This window comes from Stegodyphus dumicola, chromosome X2 (assembly GCF_044657685.1).
Source record: "Stegodyphus dumicola isolate Sdum_Otavi_A_Nest chromosome X2, ASM4465768v1".
Classification (NCBI taxonomy): Eukaryota; Metazoa; Arthropoda; class Arachnida; order Araneae; family Eresidae; genus Stegodyphus; species Stegodyphus dumicola.
The window spans coordinates 79,414,484-79,434,166 of NC_140781.1; the positions used below are offsets into that span (position 1 = coordinate 79,414,484).

General features: G+C 34.5%; 1 protein-coding gene across 2 annotated transcripts in view; it reads left to right on the forward strand.

Moving 5' to 3' along the window:
* LOC118198612 (uncharacterized) overlaps positions 1-19,683 on the forward strand; it is a 161,205-nt gene that overhangs the window by 134,095 nt on the left and 7,427 nt on the right. For both annotated transcript variants that reach the window (XM_085809779.1, XM_035370340.2), the window contains one exon: positions 10,735-10,879. In XM_085809779.1, the coding sequence (XP_085665905.1) occupies positions 10,735-10,879 (145 nt within the window). The remainder of the gene's footprint in view (positions 1-10,734; positions 10,880-19,683) is intronic.

Genomic DNA, 19,683 nt, shown 5'->3' on the forward strand with positions numbered 1-19,683 from the left:
CATTTATATTTCAAGGAAATAAAATATATAGGTAATTTCTCAATAGTGTATAGGGGTCTATTTAGTTCTACTAATAGTTATTTTAAATTTTTAACCTTATTTATCTTATCTGCATTCTGTTATTTTCCCTCGCATTTCCTCGGCAGGATACAAATTAAGTTGGTGACCAAGAGTATTTAAACGGTTGAAACGAAGAGGTTAGATAGAGTGTGATTTCGCTAGTGAAGCGCACGTTTGTTGGCCGTCTAGTTAGAATATCGGTGTAGGTTTCTGAATCAGCCTGTAAGGTTTAACTTGAATTGTGTAGTCTAACACTAGTCTTATCTTTAAATTTATTGTTAAATTACCTTTAAGTTCCCACCACAAGTAATCGGTGCTGTTGTACGCACGTGTGAATTCGCAAAGGATTGCCATCCAAGTAGAGCTAGTCGCATTGTATGATAGCCAAGAAGATCAGATCTTATAAGCGTATAATGATCACGCAACACGCTTTATTAACTGCTGTGACATAATGTAAAAATCTACTCAACGACTACAGTCGGGAGTTTCTTATCCCTCTTGTCGAACGGAATTTTGCATACGCGTAATCTACCACAGAATTACAATATAATCTTTCTTCAACTTCTTCATGTTTGCAATAGGAAATATGCTGATCATCATATTTTAAAATTAGGCACTGTATTTTCACCACACGAAAATTTTCAGAATTTTTTCACATGTATACAATTGCACAAATTTTAAGCTTTCTGTTTCAATTCAAACCGCAATAAAGTGCATAGGGAACCTCCCCCCTCCAGCGGTCAAATGGTAAACTCGCTGAACGCTGGTAGTTTGAATGGGTTCGATTTCTGGCGAACGGGCTGCCTGCATGGTCGTTTTCGAGCGTAATATGGATGCGAAGGAATTTCCCTTAAAATCATCCACGAAGGCATCCCTCAGGCAGATAGCCTTCGTGTGTTTTGCCAAAATAAAATAAACAAAACTCGAATAAGCATGTAACCGTAACCTGTCAGTCTGCTAATTCAGCTAGCTAATTATCTAAACTGATATTTCTTAATTGCTCCATATGTATAATAAAAAGATACAAGCTAATAAAGCTAAAAGTTATTATTTTCCCCTTTAATGCAACCATATAAATAAATAACAAGAATTCGAACAAAAAAATATTACATTTCACTAAAGCAACATGCTAACTCGAAAATCTCTAATGCTTGAAATACCAAGTTTCTAAACAAAGAGCTGAAGTACTGTGACTCAGATTTACTTTTAATTAGTAGGTTTACGCATTTGGGCTGTTTCACTTCAATTCTCATAGGCCTACGTTGCATTTGGTCTTTTAAAAAATGGGCGAGTCCTTTACTTCATTAGCAGACTGTTTGTCTAAAGAAGTGGCTGCTAATTTCGAGAACACCCATAAAGTGGTAAAACGCCAATCGTCTTTATGCGCCGTGTGCTGAAGACGAAAATGATTTTGCTCATGCTTATTTGACGCCCCTTTTTTAGCAACTTTTTTTTTACAAATGTTTTGTTTGGATCGGGTACCTGCTTATCCTGTAACAAGGCTAAATGTGAAAATATTTTCCTGCAAACTGATTTTTAAACAAATTATTGGGCAGTTAGAACAAAGTAACTCGTACTCTTAATGCTTTGAATGCATTATTATTCTGTATTACTTAATGGAAATCTCACTCTTATAACTTCGAAAGTTATTAACCCTAATAATTATTAGTTCATTATTATCTGAGTATTGCGCTTTGCTTTATACCGTCTCACTATCCTTAATTAGGTCTTGATTCCTTTTTCGAGTTTTAGTGAGGAAGTTTTAAAGGAAAACGTCTGTTTTCGAGTAAATTCGCTTGAAATTGCCAACATTTTAGATTTGAGAAACTTCGTTAATAGCTTTCACTAAGAACTCCACATGGCAATCTACGCAAACGTAAAAATACGAAACTATTTAAAATCCTATGAGGAAATGTTTGGAGTGTTAAAATGTAAATCAAGAAATAAAAAATATCAAGTACGGAGAGGTAAAAAAAAGTTTAATTTTCTGGTTATCTTCACAGAAATATAATATTGTATTTTTGCAGAGTTCTGAAAATCTTTAAATTTGTGAACATTTGAAAACTCGAAAACTCTTAGATACAACAATGCAACCATCATATTTTGATTTTAGTTTTACATCGCAAAGTTCCCCAACTAAATTGCTCTAGAGTTAAGAATTTCTGAAACTGTACTGTAAAGTTTGTTTTTTTACATCCTTTTATTAGTGTTACTTTTACATCTTTCATTACATCTCTAATCAATAGTTTTAAGTTTCTCAACTCATGCATGTGCCATTTCCCGGAAAACCCGTAAGTTGAGAAATTATAACGGAAACAAAGCTACCTGCATTTACTACCCTATATATATATATATACATAAAGAAGAATGTGTGTGTGTTTGTTCGCGATTAACTCAGTCACTACTATAGCTATCATCACCAAACTTTCTACAATTCTTTTCAGGGTCCTGGAAAAGTTCGACGTCCACACCCCCAAAAAAAGCTAAAATCAGAGATATTAATTAAAATCTCTGAAAACGCTAATTTTCGACCTCATTTTTACGGGTGGCAACAGTATCACACGCTGGAGATAAAAATTTGCTTTATTTTGAGAAGTGTTGCACTGCATGATTTCAAATCGTAGAGTTTGTTAATAAAAATTCCCTAAGTTTTATAATAAAATAAAAATAGCACTACCAAACATTAAATACATTTTTCCCGATTCCAAAAATTCTCGGAAAGCCATTTAGACTATTCCCATCTTCGTGCAACTTTAATCAGCCGAAATATTAATTAAAAACTCTGAAAACACTAATTTTCGCACTCATTTTCCAAGTGGCAACAGTCTCGCGCGTTGGAGATAAAGATGCTTTATTTCGAAAAGTGTTGCTACTACTCGCTTTCAAATCGTAGAGTTTGTTAATCAAAAATTTGTAAGTTTTACAAAATCTATATGTATAAAGAAGAATATCTGTTTGTGTGTTTGTTTGTTCGCGTTATTGATTTCTGATCAATTATGATCAATTTTTTGCCGCATTTAACCGACTAAAATTGACTATAGGTGAAATATTGGATGAAACTTGAGCTTTTCTGACCATTTGATTAGAAAGACGAAAATCATTAAAAACTGCGTGCCATTGTTGCTGGTATGATGAGAAAGAATTAGTTTATTTTTCTAAAGAAATTTTTTATGTGAGTTCCATATCTCATCAGAATGAAAAATGCATGATTATAAATCATACTTTTTTGCATCGTTATTATATAGAAGGATTGCAGCGGTTTCGTTCTCTCTATTGTTAGACATATTATTCTAAATCTAACTTAACTGGCATCGGACTAACTTAACTTAATCAGCATACTTCCGCTAGTACCATTACACGAAGTGTTTTCTTTTTTTTTTAATTTACAGTCATGGCAGAATCTACATCTTTCTCACTACAGCTAACAATAATTTGATCCAGTCATGAAAATTCTCTCATGTCAAAAAGGAAATCTAATTTCAATGATAAAAGTTTGATTCTGATCGTTTCCGATTTTAAATTTAAAATGAACAATGCATGCTGCCAGCAAATTAAAAATTTCCATGTAAAAATGTCAGCTATAAACTTTACTTCCAAAAAAAGAAATTTGCAAAACATTACAATTAAGCAAATAATTATCTTTTATAAATTATTACAGGAAGTCACGATGAAGTACTGTTAATTAATGGATATGTAATATTTTTCGCCAAAAATTATTTAAAGAAGAAATCTTTACAACAGATGGTCAAGATAAATCAAAATTTTCTTATGATCCGATATAACTAGAATTGGCAGCACAAACCATATTGCAGTGTCACCATACTGTTTGGCTACAGTGTTAAAGGTCCCTTGGGCTTCGGTTTCTCTTAATAAATGTTCTAGTTTAAAATGAAGACTAAACCTGTTGCGAAGTTTGTCAGCTAGCTCTCTTGTTTGAAAATACGAAAGGGTGAGTTATCGAAGTTTATTAAGCAGCTTCGGATTTGCCGGTTTTGTGAATCGGAAAATTACGAAATTAGTTTGGCCTTGAGAGACCTGTGTTATCGATGTCCAGATGATTAAATGGACTATAAAGTTATGCATCAGTTGATGTTATAAGTATATAGTATTTGGTTTAATGTGGCGCTGCTCTGTTATTTAAGGATTATTTTTGAATTATAAGAAATGTAGTTTAATATTTTGTTTCTTAAGACCGTATGTTTATCCGTTATTCTTAAGCTATCTGATTTTGCTATCAGCAGGATAAGTTTAATCTCATAATAAGTCAGTTATGAGGATGGAAGCGTGAAGCTGCGTTTTAAATAAGCCAAAACATTATGAATACATTGCCATATTGCAAATATAGTCAAACAGCTGCGCATTTTCAGATTAATGAAACGATATGAATGAAACTTAGCAACGTTAAGTTTCATTCATATCGTTTCATTAATCTGGAAAATCAGTATAAAAGAGATACAGGGTCAGATCATTCAGCGAGCTTATCTCGGACCAGAACATTAAAGACATCTGACAGTATCTGATTACTTCAGAGATGTTGATGGTCAGACTTTGGGCACGCTTACACGGGGGAATACTAGTTATTCCCTTCAAATGGCGCAAATGAGATTTGATTAATACTAGAAATATGGTAGACTGCAGAATATTGTAAATGCCAATACAAGGGATATTCTGCCACAAGTCAACTGGTAAAGGAATTGACGTATCACAACACAGATCGTAGCGATCAATCAAAATGTCTTAACATCACTGCAAAATAGAAACATTTTGCCCGTTATTCCTCTAATGACCAGTGCTATATCTGGAAGTGTTTTCTTTTATGATAGCACGCCTTGCCATATGGTTAGAATTCTTTTTAAGCTCTATGATGACATTATTGCTTTTTTAAATAGAAACGAAGTAATGAAATATTTTCACCGTTTCACTTTGCAAATTAATTCAGTCATGAAAGCTGAATTAGTTTTTTAATTCGTTCATATTATCTTTAATCTTTCGAATCTTGAAAGAAAAAAAAGAACTGTTTTTGTTTCTTTTAAGAATGTTTAACTATATAAAATTTTGAAAATCTTTACCAAAGTAAACTACCGCTTAAAACCCGCTGATTATGACAAAGCGCACTAGGGCTATCTGCCGACCGCACTTGACTTGAGACTCTAGGAGACCTAAAAGCAATATTTAGCATCAATAAAGGTGCCCTTTTAAGTTAGCGCTATTTTAATTTGTGCGAAAGAAAATTATTGATGGTTATTAATAAGAATATATTTCTTGTACGCAATTAAATCAGTAAAAAAACCATTTTAGAAACAAAAGTCCACCAGCGGCAGATCGGTAAAGTCGCTTAACACTGGTAGCTACGACGATCGATTCCAGGCGAACGGATTGGCTGCATGGGCGTTTTCATGGTTTTCCCTATCTGTAAAGTGTATACGAGCCATTTTCCTTTAGAAAGCCGGGCCCACCAGCGGCCGAGCGGTAAAGTCGCTGAACACTGGCAGTTCGGTCAGAGGTTCGAATCCCGCGAACGGGCTGGCTGCATGAGTGTTTTCGTGGTTTTCCTCATGTGTAACGTGTATACGAGCCAGTTTCCATTAGAAAGTCCTCCACGAAGGCATCCCTCCTCTTAGGCAGATAGCCCTCGAGGCTTTTCCGTAATTAAATAACCTAACCTAACCTTTAGAAAGCTCTCCACGAAGGCGTCCCTCCCCTTGAGCAGATAACCCTTGCCGTACTTAAATAAATTTAATCAAACCATTTTAGAAACATGCGGGGTGGAATAGATTTTACACTGTGATGCAAACCAAGTAAATAACATTCATCAAGATAGTTGTGTATTAAAAGAAATTTTTAAGCTGCAATCTGATAATATGATATTTACAAATTTACTGCAAACTTTGAGAGTCTAATGACTGACGCAATCGATCTATTACTCTTCAGGCTGCGTAATATCTTACAAAGCATAATGTATTTCATTTCCTTCAGTTTCTTACATTTCTTTTAACTGACATTGAATTCAGCTTAAAAATCTACTGAATAAAATCTATCAACTATTGAAAACATCAACAAAAGGCCCTTTTGTGTTAACGAAACTCAGGAATTAACCAGAGCAATTTTTTCCGTATTTATATTCAAGTACTTCATTTTTCATTGATGTTTCTTTCCTTGAAAGATTAATAACTAGCAATTAAACAATTTGAATGTACGACATCTGCGAGGAGCAAGAATAGGAATAAATGGCGAAAAGGTAGACTATTGAATAAAATCTCTATTCGTAAACATATGATTCAATTCTAGTCAATCTCTCAGTATATAACCTCAAAGGGTGCTTCCTTGTATGATCTGCCTTTTATATGTCAAAGAATGAAATTGTCAAACACGCATGGAAAAAGATCTTTTCCGCTGCTAAACTAAATTTCTGTACTTATAAAGGTAATAGGCATGAATAGCAGGGAAATTTCATATATTCTTTAGGCAGCGTGAATTGAATTCTCCTTCATGTATAATACGTAAAAGTTGTTATTGCTAAACTTCCTAGCCAATGGCCTTTCTATCAAAATGTCCTACACCCTTTTGTTTGTTATCTATGTTGCTCCACACAAAATATTATAATCTTTGAATAACATTTATAATCAATCTAAGTTCATTTTACATAGTAATAATACTTCAAATTAATATAAATTAAGATTTATAACTATTAAACTAACTATTTATTTTTCATATAAATTAAGATTTATATTAGTTTTCAGATTCTAAATAACATTTTTATTGCTGTAAGTTAAACGTTTCATTTATAGCGTTTTCACTACTTCGCGTTCAAGACAGGAAAAAAATGAAGACTTTATGCTTCATTAACAAAATAAAACTTAACGTTTGTAACATTTCCAATACAAATTTGGATGTTTTAAATGTCATATAATATTGGATTATAAATGAAACGAAATACATTGCTTATTTAAATCTTATAATTATTTCGTGCATAAATTGCAGAGATCTCAAGTATAAAAGAATTGAGAAAATGTTTTGTTTAGGCATTCATCTTTTGAAGTTATCCGAACATGATGCCGAAGTTTAATAACTGATTGTATTCGTTTAAATCAGTACTCTAAACCCTGTACCCAAAGACATTTCTTAAAATCTGATTCCTTAATTATATAAAATGCCATACTAACAAGAAACTTTACATATCTGTAAAATTTTAGATGTAACTTAAATTCTCATAATTAAGATTTGTCTGTTCGCGTGTAATATTGCATACTTCGGAAAATCATATACAAAAGGCAAAGCCAAGAAACATTCTGTTATGCAGAGTAGCCAATGAATTTTGACTATTTTTAGACCGTCAGACTTAACCTTATTAAAAAATGCCTAAACTTCACCGAATAAAAGAACCATTACGCAACTTTTTACAACGTAAAAATATAATATTCATCAGTAAAATTTACTGCAGAAAAATTTCAGTTTCCCTGAAGCTCACTTTTCATGAACTGCTGCAGTAACTTTTGAATGATACATCCAGAATTTTAAAGCTTTTTTAATTCATCTGGATAGCATAATGCCAGTATACAATTAAACATTGCTTTTAAAAGATCCTAACTTTTCTAAACCTCGTTTTCTTAAACCTCACCTTCAAATAGCCGAATACTGGCTGCGAAAAAGAGCTGTCAAATCAGTTGATGCTGATTAAAAATGTTTCGTTTGATACTCACTTCTAAAATACCAAAATTCCAGGTTCGAATATTTTGTTTTGCAATATTCATTATTTTATTGACGTTAATCATATATCAATATAATACTGTCACTTGTATTTTAAGCAATGATAAAATTTAGCCTTGTCTTTAATTTCAAGTAAAACGTCCTAATGCATCGAGGCTTTCTGCTTAAAAGCAATGATAACTTTCGTTTACGTTTAAATACGTTACGTTTTAAATTTGCAAGTTTTTTAACTTTTCTAAAACTCAAGAGTATGAATCTTCAGAATTTATCATTGTTATACAGACTGGTGCATAGTTGAGTTTCGATAAAACTAATATCTACGCATGCATTTTAAATCAGTATATGTGCAAAGCTATGTGTTTTCTAAAAATGTAACGTTCTACAGAAAAGCAAAATACATCTTGTTTCTATTTTAGATGACAGTACCTAAAAGAAAATACCATGCAACATAATCGCTGTTCATTCATTCGAAGATTCATGCTGAAGATTTTCTTGTCTCTTCAATCCGTTCAAATAATGTTCTTCCTTAAAGAAAATTCAGAACAGATGTGCCAATAAAAGGGATGGTTGAAATATTTAAGCAAAACATTTATTGAAAGCTTTCAGTCTCGTCACTCTTCATTCAAAAATTTTGAAAAAAATGTAGTCAGTGCTTAAGTCACGTTCTTCTATTGCTGTAATTTTTCTGGCTCGATTACATTTACTAACACGAAACAGAAAGCAGAAGGGCGAGACTGAAATATTTACAAGATCATCCACACAAAAACCACCCCTCTGTTTCTCGGTTTTTATTATTCTGTCCTCCATCTAGTTGCTTTTTGATTTACTGCGCTCATAAATATTCATGAATTTACCTTTTATTATACCTTACCGCATGCTGTATGCAAGGCAACACAAAATAGACTTTTCCATTTTCTCATGTAAAGTGCTACTTACATGTGTTTTACGAACGGCATGCGAAATTCGCGCATGAATGAAGGACGCCCAGTAATAACCCAGGATGCAATGGTACTAATATCAAAACCTCCAATAGCACAAAATAGACAGTCTCAACTAAGTATGCTAAATAAGAGACTTTTAATAAGCCTTAATTAAATTCTAGATTTTTAATGCTCATAAACAATGCAGAAATGAAAATAGGTGAAAGACTTACCATTTAAGTTTTTTGTCATGTCATTTCAATGCCTGATAGACGCAGTAAATAAAAATAGTGAATAAAATAATGAATAAAAATATAACAAATTAAAAAAATCCATATATCAAACATTTATCTATTAACTGTAAAGCGACTGCACTGTGTTCAATATATTAATTATAGTTAAACCATAGTCTAATTTTGACCTGTTATCAAAGTAAGATGATCGCGTATTTTTACTTTACACTGGTGTGCAAAAATTAAGGACGAGACGATTTTTTCAATATAACTTTGTACAAAAGCTTTCCAAATCAACACATTTAATACCGTAAGATCCCTAATACGTAAAGACATGAGTAATGTAAACAACACTTACTAAAAGAGAAATCAGAGGGATAAAAAGAAGCTTTATTGAAAAAGTAGCATGGAGCGCAATGCGACTGAAGGCCGAAACATCCCTGTGATGGATGTCCAGCAAGAAACATCCGGTCTTTAATAGGGAATATGATCTCCCCTGACTGCTAGGCAGGTTTCACAGCGTCTGCCCATGCTGAGAATGAGGGTGTCAATGAGTTGTTGAGGCATTGCTGCCCATTCGTCTTGCAGCGCCAATCGAAGCTCCGGAATCGTTACTGGTGGTAAGGTACGAGCTGCCAAGCGTCTGCCTAGAAAATCCCATACATGCTCGATGGGATTGACATCCAGATATCATGCCGGCCAATTCATACGTTCAATATCCTCACTCTCTAAGAGCTGTTCGGCAGCTACTGTGCGATGACATGGTGCATTGTCGTCCACGAAAAGGAACTGCGGACCCATAGCGCCTCTAAAAAGACGCACATATGGAAGAAGAATCTCGTTACAATAACGAGTCCCGTTGACTGAACCTGCGTCGAAGATGTGAAGGTTTGTACGACTACCAAGCATGATGCCTCCCCAAACGAGAACACCGCCACCTCCATATCTGTCCCTTTCAATGATGTTCGAGGGATGATTGCGGCTTCCCCGCTCTCTCCGAGTATGCGATGAGAATCGCTACTCACACTGAATCTGCTCTCATCTGTAAAGAGTACTCGTCCCCATTCATTGTCTCTCCAATTCCGGTGTTCCCGGCACCACAGAGAACGCCTTCTCCGATGGGCAGGCGTTAGAGGCACACACCGTACAGGGCGCCGTGCAAACAGACCACCACCGTGCAGTCTTCTGTCCACGGTAAAACCTGATATCGGTCGTCCAGTCGCCTGTGTCTAGCGATTTCTCCCGCTGCCTGCCGCCTGTTTCTTCTGGCCTGTAAGGCAATATACCGGTCATCAGCGGGTGTGGTTCCTCGTGGACGACCACTACTAAACCCCCGGATAGCTGTTCCTGTAGTTTGAAATTGTCTCCAAAGTCGTGAAACGATGCTGTGAGCAATTCCGAACTCTGCAGCCACACCTGTCACACTGCGACCTTCCTCCAACTTCCCAATGATTCGACCTCGGGTAAAAGCATCCAGATGTCGTCTAACAGATTGATTATTCGCCATTTCTCGCTGAGGCAGCAACTCGGTGTGATTTTAACTGCTATACGGCGTGCAATCTCTTTGCCAGAAATACTGATCTTACACCGACAACATGCTTTATACTGCTTAGACACTCCCCCATTACGTCTACCTGCATATCTGCGCATGTGCTACCGTACATCACCTTACTTAATCTCCTGATTGGTCTTTCTGTCCGCTCTGCCTCTTCGTTCAGCTGATATGCTAATTTTTCGACTTCGTCCTTAATTTTTGCACACCAGTGTATATTGTTTTATATTTTGCATTAAGATGATTTTGTTTAATGTTTCAGTCTTTCTTTGGGCGCACATACAACAATTTGGCAGCGCTAGGAGAATGCAAGAACAGCGGACAGTGTGTCATCAACAAGAAAAACAGAACGGCATGCAAAAGTTGCCGGCTAAAGAAGTGCCTACTGGTGGGAATGTCCAAGAGTGGTGAGTTCCACTTCTTCTCTGTGAAAATAATACTATTGTCTTTTCAGCTTCGAAGCCTCAACAATATGAGGCGCGTATGCTGAAAATACGAAAAATTCATTTCAGAATTTTATCCAAAGTATTTAAAATAAATTATAAGAAATATCATTACCCACTTTCTTTTAGTGAATATAAAAATCAGGGATACCTTGACGATCACTGGTTTACACTGACCTTTTGAACAGGCATATTTCTTTATATAGCTTCATGACGAGCAATCTAATTTTGCTTTTGTCACTTTATGTAACTTTCGATTAACCTAATCGGCAAAATAGCGGAATCTTGAATAAGCAGGTCATTATGCATATTTTAAAATCTTGAATTGACCTTAAAGAGGTTTGTAGACTTCGGTGCTTCTCTCGAGGCCGAAGATGAGACCATTAACGAGAAGGGCATTAAAAGTTGTCCGCAATAATGTGCAATAGTCTCAAAAAACTGGCGTAGAAATGGCGTGGAAAATGAACCATCTCTATTTCGCTTCATGACGGGATTCTGCAATTCTTGTTTTCGCGATACGTGAGGACATTCAGAAATGACCCAACCCCTGCTATGGGACTGCGCAGAGGTCAGCGCGCGGGTAAGTCTTGTCACGAGCCTTACCATTAAGGGTCAGGCGAGAGGTTAATTGTGTTAAGCTCGTTCATAGTGATCCGTCGTCTTTTTCCTTGTGATAGGGTCAGGGCCTAAAATAATAATCATAAGGCGCCCGGAAGAAAAAAAATATATTATAGCAGTAGACGGTGATGAATTTTTGAACCACGGTGATGCGGTTTATAAAGGGGAAATGCAAAAATTTAGTAATTTTATATTACTAGTCTAGTAAAAGAATAACCATCTCTTCTCATTGGGATTTATTGAAAAATGAAACGCATTCATGTAATGATTTATCTTTCAACTAACAATGTTGATATCTATTCCTGAAAACTCAGCGTTTCATTCTCCATCAAGTAAAGGGCCTGTTTGTGGATCAATGTTAATTATATAAATTGTTTATTTAGATGTTTAAATTACCTTTAGTGTACACGGATTCGAAATTTATGGCTGGCACAATTGACTTGAGGATTATTGAATTTGAAAAGAGATGAAACAATACAAAATGTATCCATAAAAATGAAATAACTAAAATTAAATAAAATAACAAGATGGAAATGATTTTGAGGATTTTTACATTCTGAGTTAACTACAAGCTAGATGATGAAAATAATATGATTGATATCGTCATTTACTGAAGTAATTTATCTTTGCTGCTGTATGATATTTCGATGCTAAACAATATTTCCGATTTGAAAAGTATTCAGTTTTAATTTGGAGACGTTCCCAGAAGCATTAAAGAATACATTAAAATTATTATTCGTAGTAGTTTTAGCTCAGTATGCTACGAAATTTTCTTTTTTATTTCTGCATTTTATTTTTCATACTGTCGTAACTTTTTATTTCGTATCTAACAGAGAATCAGTTCCCTAAGCATGTAAATCTAGTCTGCCCTAAATTCGTTTATTGGCAAACTTAAAGGTATTTGATAGGAGAATTTTCTCTTAAAAAAAATGGGCGACCTTATCTGTAGATCAGTTTTATATGTTATTTCATTGATCCTTGTCTTGTCATTCATCGCGCTGCAATTTGGACTTTTAGTCAAAACTAGAGCACCTTTGCAATACAGGGGAACGGCTCTGTAATTAACATGAGTGTATCATCAGAACGCTCCCTTCCCAAATGCTGCAAAGGTGGGACGCGTAACGTCGAAAGAGTGAATTCCCTACTTTTAAATCGTGATCTGTTAAATTACAGCGTGGGTGACTTTAAAAGGTAATGGAGCCGTGAGACCACAAGCTCCTTCCTCATGTTCATTTTAACCACGTTATGATTATCGTGCTCGCATCTCATCGATATCGAGCCTCTCCATTTAATCGATCAAATGAATCTCAGTTGTTTCATTTTTGTAATGTAGCGTTGCACTTCTAAGTAAGACTTGACACGCGGTGTTTAGGACTCAGTGGAATAAAATGGTCTTTCAAACGTCTCAAGGTCGGCTGATGTGAGATGAAAGCCATGATCTTAGTGATCACGGAAGTAACACACTGCAGATTCTTCGTAGATGAGCTAATGAAAGTGTTTCGCGATCCGAGCCGTTTTTAGGGTCACGTTTTAAGCGCACTCTACGCATTCGTCTTGTTGATCTGAGTTAACTTCTTTTTTTCAATTGATTGGATAAATCAGATTATTCATTTTCACTCTTCCTTTATATACGCAATGAAATAGGTGTAATCATCCTGAAAATCGTTTCATGCCTTATTTTCACTAGAACACGTTTTGTCTACTCTTGATAGCCATTTGGCCACAGATGTCTATGCGATCTATTTCCTAGTGTGAGAGTGCTTTAGCACATGTCATTGTAATTTTGTAATAAAAATATTCATATATATTTCTCAGTTGTATACGATAAGAAAGGTTAAGTGGAAAAATAAGGACATAAATCTTATTTTTTCGCATATTCACACATATATTTTCACACAAATTTTCTCTCGTATATTAATATAAAGTACTCATGAAACAGTAAACGAAAAAATGGGTATGTGAAATTATATCAGTCAGGCCAAATAATAATGAAAAAAAGTCTGTGCTCTTCTACATGAAAGCTAGCCAGAAGTAAAATTTGAATGGCCATTTTTATTGAATTACAGTAGAAATATTTTTGTATTTGCTCAAATTACAAAGTAATCGGAACAATATATAACAAGTCATTATACTGATGTATTGTTTTATTGGCAATAGGAAAGTATTATACAAATATGTAGTTTAAAATTCTTTAGGTACATGGGGCCAACTACTAAACAAATCAGATTCATTTCTTCAGACAGGATTTTTTAAATTTTTTTAAATTTTATTTTTATTTTATTTAATTAATCTTAAACTAAACTTTAAATATCTAAATTATTTAAAGTAAAAAAATACATCGCCTAGGCTAAAAACGGAAGTTAATATTGAAATTTCTTAAAAAAAATATCTAATTGTCCAGCAATGCAATCTTGGAAACTTTTCGGACAGTAAAATTTTTACTTGGTTGTATAAAATCAGTAGAATTAAAACGTAGAAAAATTATAGTTAAAAATAGGAGGTAGGATGTAAAATTTAATATATTATCTTACACTATAAATATTATCAATAAATGTATAAATAAAGATTGCAACTTATTAATCTTATATCTCCTCATATTATTCAGTTAATGATATTTTTGCAACAAAAGCCTATAAAAATAAAGGGTACGATGTTAGTGTACGTAAAGTAATGTATTAAAGGTACCCCATTTTTTAAAATGCTTTTTACTAAGTCCACAAACAAAGCCTTATTATTTCCCCATTCCATTTATTAGATGTATTTATAGAGATTATAAATATTCGAGCCCAAGCTCTTCCATACTACAGTCAGCCTCTCTAACGAGTTGAGTGGCTAGACAGCTAAGCAGAATAGTGGTCAACGCTGTTACAGTAGGGCTATGGCGTTGTCTTTCGATGCTTTCAGTAGCGTTTCTCTTTAATTATGGCCAACGTTTATCGCGGGGAAAGGTGGGATACAAATTAGCGAAACTGCAGCTATAGGAATCTATATCAGGTACAGAAATTCATCGTGGCCAAGAGGGAAAGATTGAACCTGTCACTGGCAAAGGCCTCGGGGCCTACCTAATACATAACAGTACGAATTTCCCTAGCTCCATCCCAGCTTTGAAGGAGAACACCCCCCTCTTCCTTTGTCAATAATCTCTCAAGTGAGCTTTAAATGCCCCTTTGCCGCAAAGTCACTACATATTTACAAATATCCATGCCTTCTGTTGGATTTCAATCCGAGCCCAAAGCTACAGCAACTTTTTCTCCTACGCCATGTCGAACAGAGCAGTTATAAGTACCTTAATTATAGCTTGATATGAAAGTGTTTCGTTTTTAATGTTTTCAAGAATATTTAGAAAATTTCTTCGAAGTTCTTCTTAAGAATAAGTTTGGCTGCATGGAAGTTACTGCATGCTTGATCAATATGGAACTTTAAAATTTATTTTTTCATCAGCTAAACTTAAGACGTACAACTTCGAGACAGAAAAACTCCTTCTGATAGTTTTATATTATTAAGTATGCTAAACTTTTAACTAGCGTGTAATACAAAAATCTAATTTATCCTAAAAATTAGTTTACTTTAATATGGAAGTTAAAGAAAGTCTTTCTGCCTTTACTTTAAAACAAGAACTAAGTGGAACATAATTTCTTGTAAAGTTGAGTATAAATGTGATTTCATAATTGAACCTGTTAATATATAGTTAACAAACACTTTACAAGAAATATACTATTTCGTGAACATTTAGGCAAAAAATTGTTCCATTAAAAATAAAGAAAAATCCTACCATGTGATAAATATTGATACGATTTTATGTGGTTCTGAAAGCGTGTATGTATTTTATGTTTAAAATATGACAACACAAAGGCCAAATAAAATATCACATTACACAAGGTAAAATGAGGTCCACTTTTTCCAAATTTGTTTCTGCTTCAGAGCTAAACAGCGCAGCAAGGATTAACGCAGATGGTTGTACATACTTAATGTAAGAAATTAGTATGAACCCAAACTGTGAATATGAAAACAGGTAATCTGCTTGTCCCCAGATCCTGTAAGAATGACCGCGAATAATTGTTTGATGGAATATGCTGAGCTATATTTAAGTTCAGTTGCATAGCATAAAGAAATTTAATCCATTATCGTGGACCTTAAGGTCAAGGAGTCATGATCCGTCTGCTTATTCTTTTAGAATGTATTTTTCTCTTCGCTTAAATTTCTGAACCGGCTTTTGTTAAGAAAAAGGGAACGCTTCGTTTCGGTAATGGTTACAAAAAAGAAAATATGTTCAGGAAATTGTTGTGAAAAGAGCTCTGTGAAAAGCTCGACCTGGTTGCTCGCTGCCTTCATCGGAAGCACTCTTCATGTTTTGCCACTGGCCGTAGGTGCGGTTGTTTGTGTCTATAAGCCAAATCAAGCTCACATTTGGATTTTGAGAAGACTTCTGTATTTTTCGCGAATTAGAAATATGAAATAGAAAAGAGTTGTTAGGTTTTTTTCACAGTAGGTTTCAAATTTGTGCTGCTCCCAAAAATTAAAAAATTCTTAATTAGATGGTTCAGAAATACAGAGTAAATAAAGAAAATTCAGATATGAACTTTGGCGCATTTGCAATTATAAAAACGTTTATCATATTTTGCATTGTTTTTCTCAATGATAACAGCAAAATTCTGAAGCTCCGGACAGTAAGAAAGAAAAAGTAAGGACAGTAAGAAGACTTTCTGAAGAGTAATTGCAGAATATCAAATTGATTTTAATAATGAATATTTTATTATTTCTGTTCGCGACTGAAAACATTTTGACATTTCCGATTTATATTGTCAGTCAGGTTTTTAGGAATTTTTGATAACTTCACTCAAACTTTGTCCTCTTTCATTTAAAGAAATTTGGGAATTGATAGAAAATTAATTTTTCTTCCTAAATGGCTCTATAAATGATCAGTAAGTTCTTCAAATGAATCTAGTTCTCAAAATGTTTTTATTGGTCAATTCTTTATCTTGATTTCCGAGAAACAGAAATTAGAATGACTTGGGGAGGTTATTCATTGTAATCCACTTACACTAATGAAAAATTAATTGCGTCACGATAATGACTAATTTAATGATGAAATGTTTTGTACCTAAACTTTAAATGTTTAGAATTTTCTAAGTATACTCTAATATAATTTCTAAGTTTATAAGTGAAATTCAGTATTTCCCCCTATGTGATATCTAACCAAATTATAGCTTTACATTTTCCTTCATCTAAATATGTTAGTTTGGCTGCTCCTGGCTTTTGAGCTTTCAGATCGTGATGCAATGTAAATCGCATTGCATCACGATCTGAAAGCTCAAAATTAAAGGAGCAATATCAAATAAAGGAGAGCATAAACTCAATTTAAGAGCAGTAATAAACCGGGAGCGTAATTGCAAACTGCACATTCAGTTGATCAATGTTAAATGAGTTTCGCAAACTGCGCATGCCCAGAAGAGAATTTGGCGTAATTACGACTTTGGTACATTTTTTAAAAGAAGATAAATACGGTGTGTCGTTGATATTCTGTTATCTAGGCGGCAACAGTTCGGGGTTTTAAAACGTTTTAGGTTGTAAGTTGCTTTATTACTTAGAGGGTAACTATTGATTGTAAACTACTCAAAAGTTTCGTTTAAGAATGATTACAAAACAGGAAACATTATAGGATATATTAGCTGAATCTTTATTGAATATACTCGTGAGGAATTAAAGCAATTGCGTATGGTAAATAACTATATGTTCCATTTGTATATACTTTAATAATAAATCCAGTTAAAGAAAATAATAAGAATAAATCCAGTTTAAATTACTGAATTAAAGTCAAGGAAATTATGATAACTGATATTAAATATAACGTTTATGAACAAAATAAACCAAAATGAAATTAAACAGAAGCAAATGCATTAAGCACAAATAAATTTCGGTAGTATTGTAATTGTAAATAGTCCATAAGACCTACATGATGAACAGGCTTGTGTAGTGTTGTTTATACATGGTCGCCAGTATTTCCTGCCACGCCAACGGTACACCACTGAGCATATGCAGTAAGCGAAATTCGTTAACATTGATCAACTCAATGTGCGGTTTGCCATTACGCAAACCGGAACCTCTACTGTTGACAACAAATCATCTTGCATAAAGAACACTGATAGTAATGTATTCTCCCAGTTGTTAAAAATGATCCAGCGGATGAGTCATTACAAGACGATCAGCTAACTGACAACAATGATGAAGCAGAAGTACAACATCTGAACATAGATAGCAGGTAGAAGTGGGCGGAACACCAGAAGTTCAGCATTAGTTGTACAAGTATATTCCCACCTCACTAACTGTGCAATTACGTTGCAGTTTTGAGAAGTGACACGCCGGAAGGAGGCGGTTCGAGGTTCTCCCAACCCTTTTCCCCTACCACAACCTCTCCGGAGGACTTTCAGCTCGAAGTGTATTTTGAGTGCCCCATTGTCACACACACGCTATACTCTTACTTCTCTAGGATTCCGTACAGTATTCAACCTAAATATGTCAGTATAATCTGTTGCACTCTATGATTGTACATTTCTTCTAGTACCTTGCTTGCAGATGCATATATTCCTTTCTCTGTTAAATAAATGCAATCTGTTCTACCGGGGCGGCAAAGTGCTGCCGCCTGGCAGCAGTGGTTAACTCCCGCTGGGTTGGTAACCAATTCCACATGCATATTTTAAGTATACCTGAGTCGGGAGTCAACTCAGCAGTTTACTGCCACTAACTACCATGAAGCAGTAGTAGTGTGTCTTCATGCCGAAAATGCAAGAAAACTTCTTGGTTCTTAAAACGTGGAAAACAAATGTCTCTCCAGGGGGGCTCGACTAAAATGTGGAGGACGATAATTCGTCACTTTCTGGACTTGGCTGACTAGATAGCGTTCTTCTCTCTCAAGTCGCCCTTTAAGGGGGAGGATATAAGAAAATATAGTCTTGCCTTTTGTGTACTCTTTAGGCTAACACTGAAACAAAAGTGTAACAGGCTAGAAAAATTCTTGGATTGAATCGGGGAGAGCATATCTGATTTTTCCTCTTTCCTGTTCAGACAAAAATTAGACTCTTTCTCTCTCTCTTTCTCCCTTCGCTGCCTACAACAGCGAACTTCAAAAATCTTTTCTCCATAACACAAGAAATATTTCAAGAAAATAAATTTCAAGTTAACATTAATTTACATTTCGCGTGGCTGGGTGAAAGTGCATGCAGGGTTACCGGGAACAGAAGACGCTGACTCCCTTGCTAAAGACGCAGCTGCTGCTCAAGTTTCTGAAGTTATGAACACAGAATGGCCAAAGTAATATCTAGAAAAGAAAAGCACTAAAATCATAAATCAAATTTGGCTGGCCGAATGCAATTTCCTCCCCCTAAAAGCTGAAAAATACATGAATTAATTTAAGTAATAAACAGGAAAGGGTGTCTCTCTAATCTCCACTTAAATCAGTTCATACCTGGACTAAACCATTTTAAACCTGGAATTTCATTTTGGTGCACATACCCATCAAAATAGTATCTGTACGGAATTTTATGGAAAGGTATCACAGATAGGATGTTATCCTGGATCAGTAGTATCGCGGCACATTACCTATATCACCATATGATAAAGTTTTGGTGTCCCGTATGCTTATTTCTGCCCTGTTCCTCACTGGCCTTTGCTTTAGAACTATAAATAGATTCTGTGTTTAATATTTAGCAGTTTAGTTTTCTCTGCCTCTGTCAAACTATTTTGTTTATTTACTCAATATCTTTCCGTATTATGAACAGAATAAATGTTTTCTCTGTGACGTAAATATCTTTAAAATGCAGTCTGAATATCAGCAATATCTGATTAAATTAATGCAGCGTATAGGATGGTGCAACTTAAGGAGTAATCTGTTTTACACTAAAATTGTCTGATTGGTTTACAAAATGAGTTGTAGCTTTCATTTATGCATTTTAACATAAAAATTCTGATATTTGTTCTTATTCTTCCTACAAGCTATATTTAACAGCTCTTTTTTTTCATTCAGCATATAGTAAAAAAAAAAAAAACTTCTTAACACTTAATTATGTTAGTACAATTATTTTAATATTCTTATACACTTAATGCTGTTATCTAAATATTTTGAATGTGTTTTAAAATGCAGTTCATAGTATTTC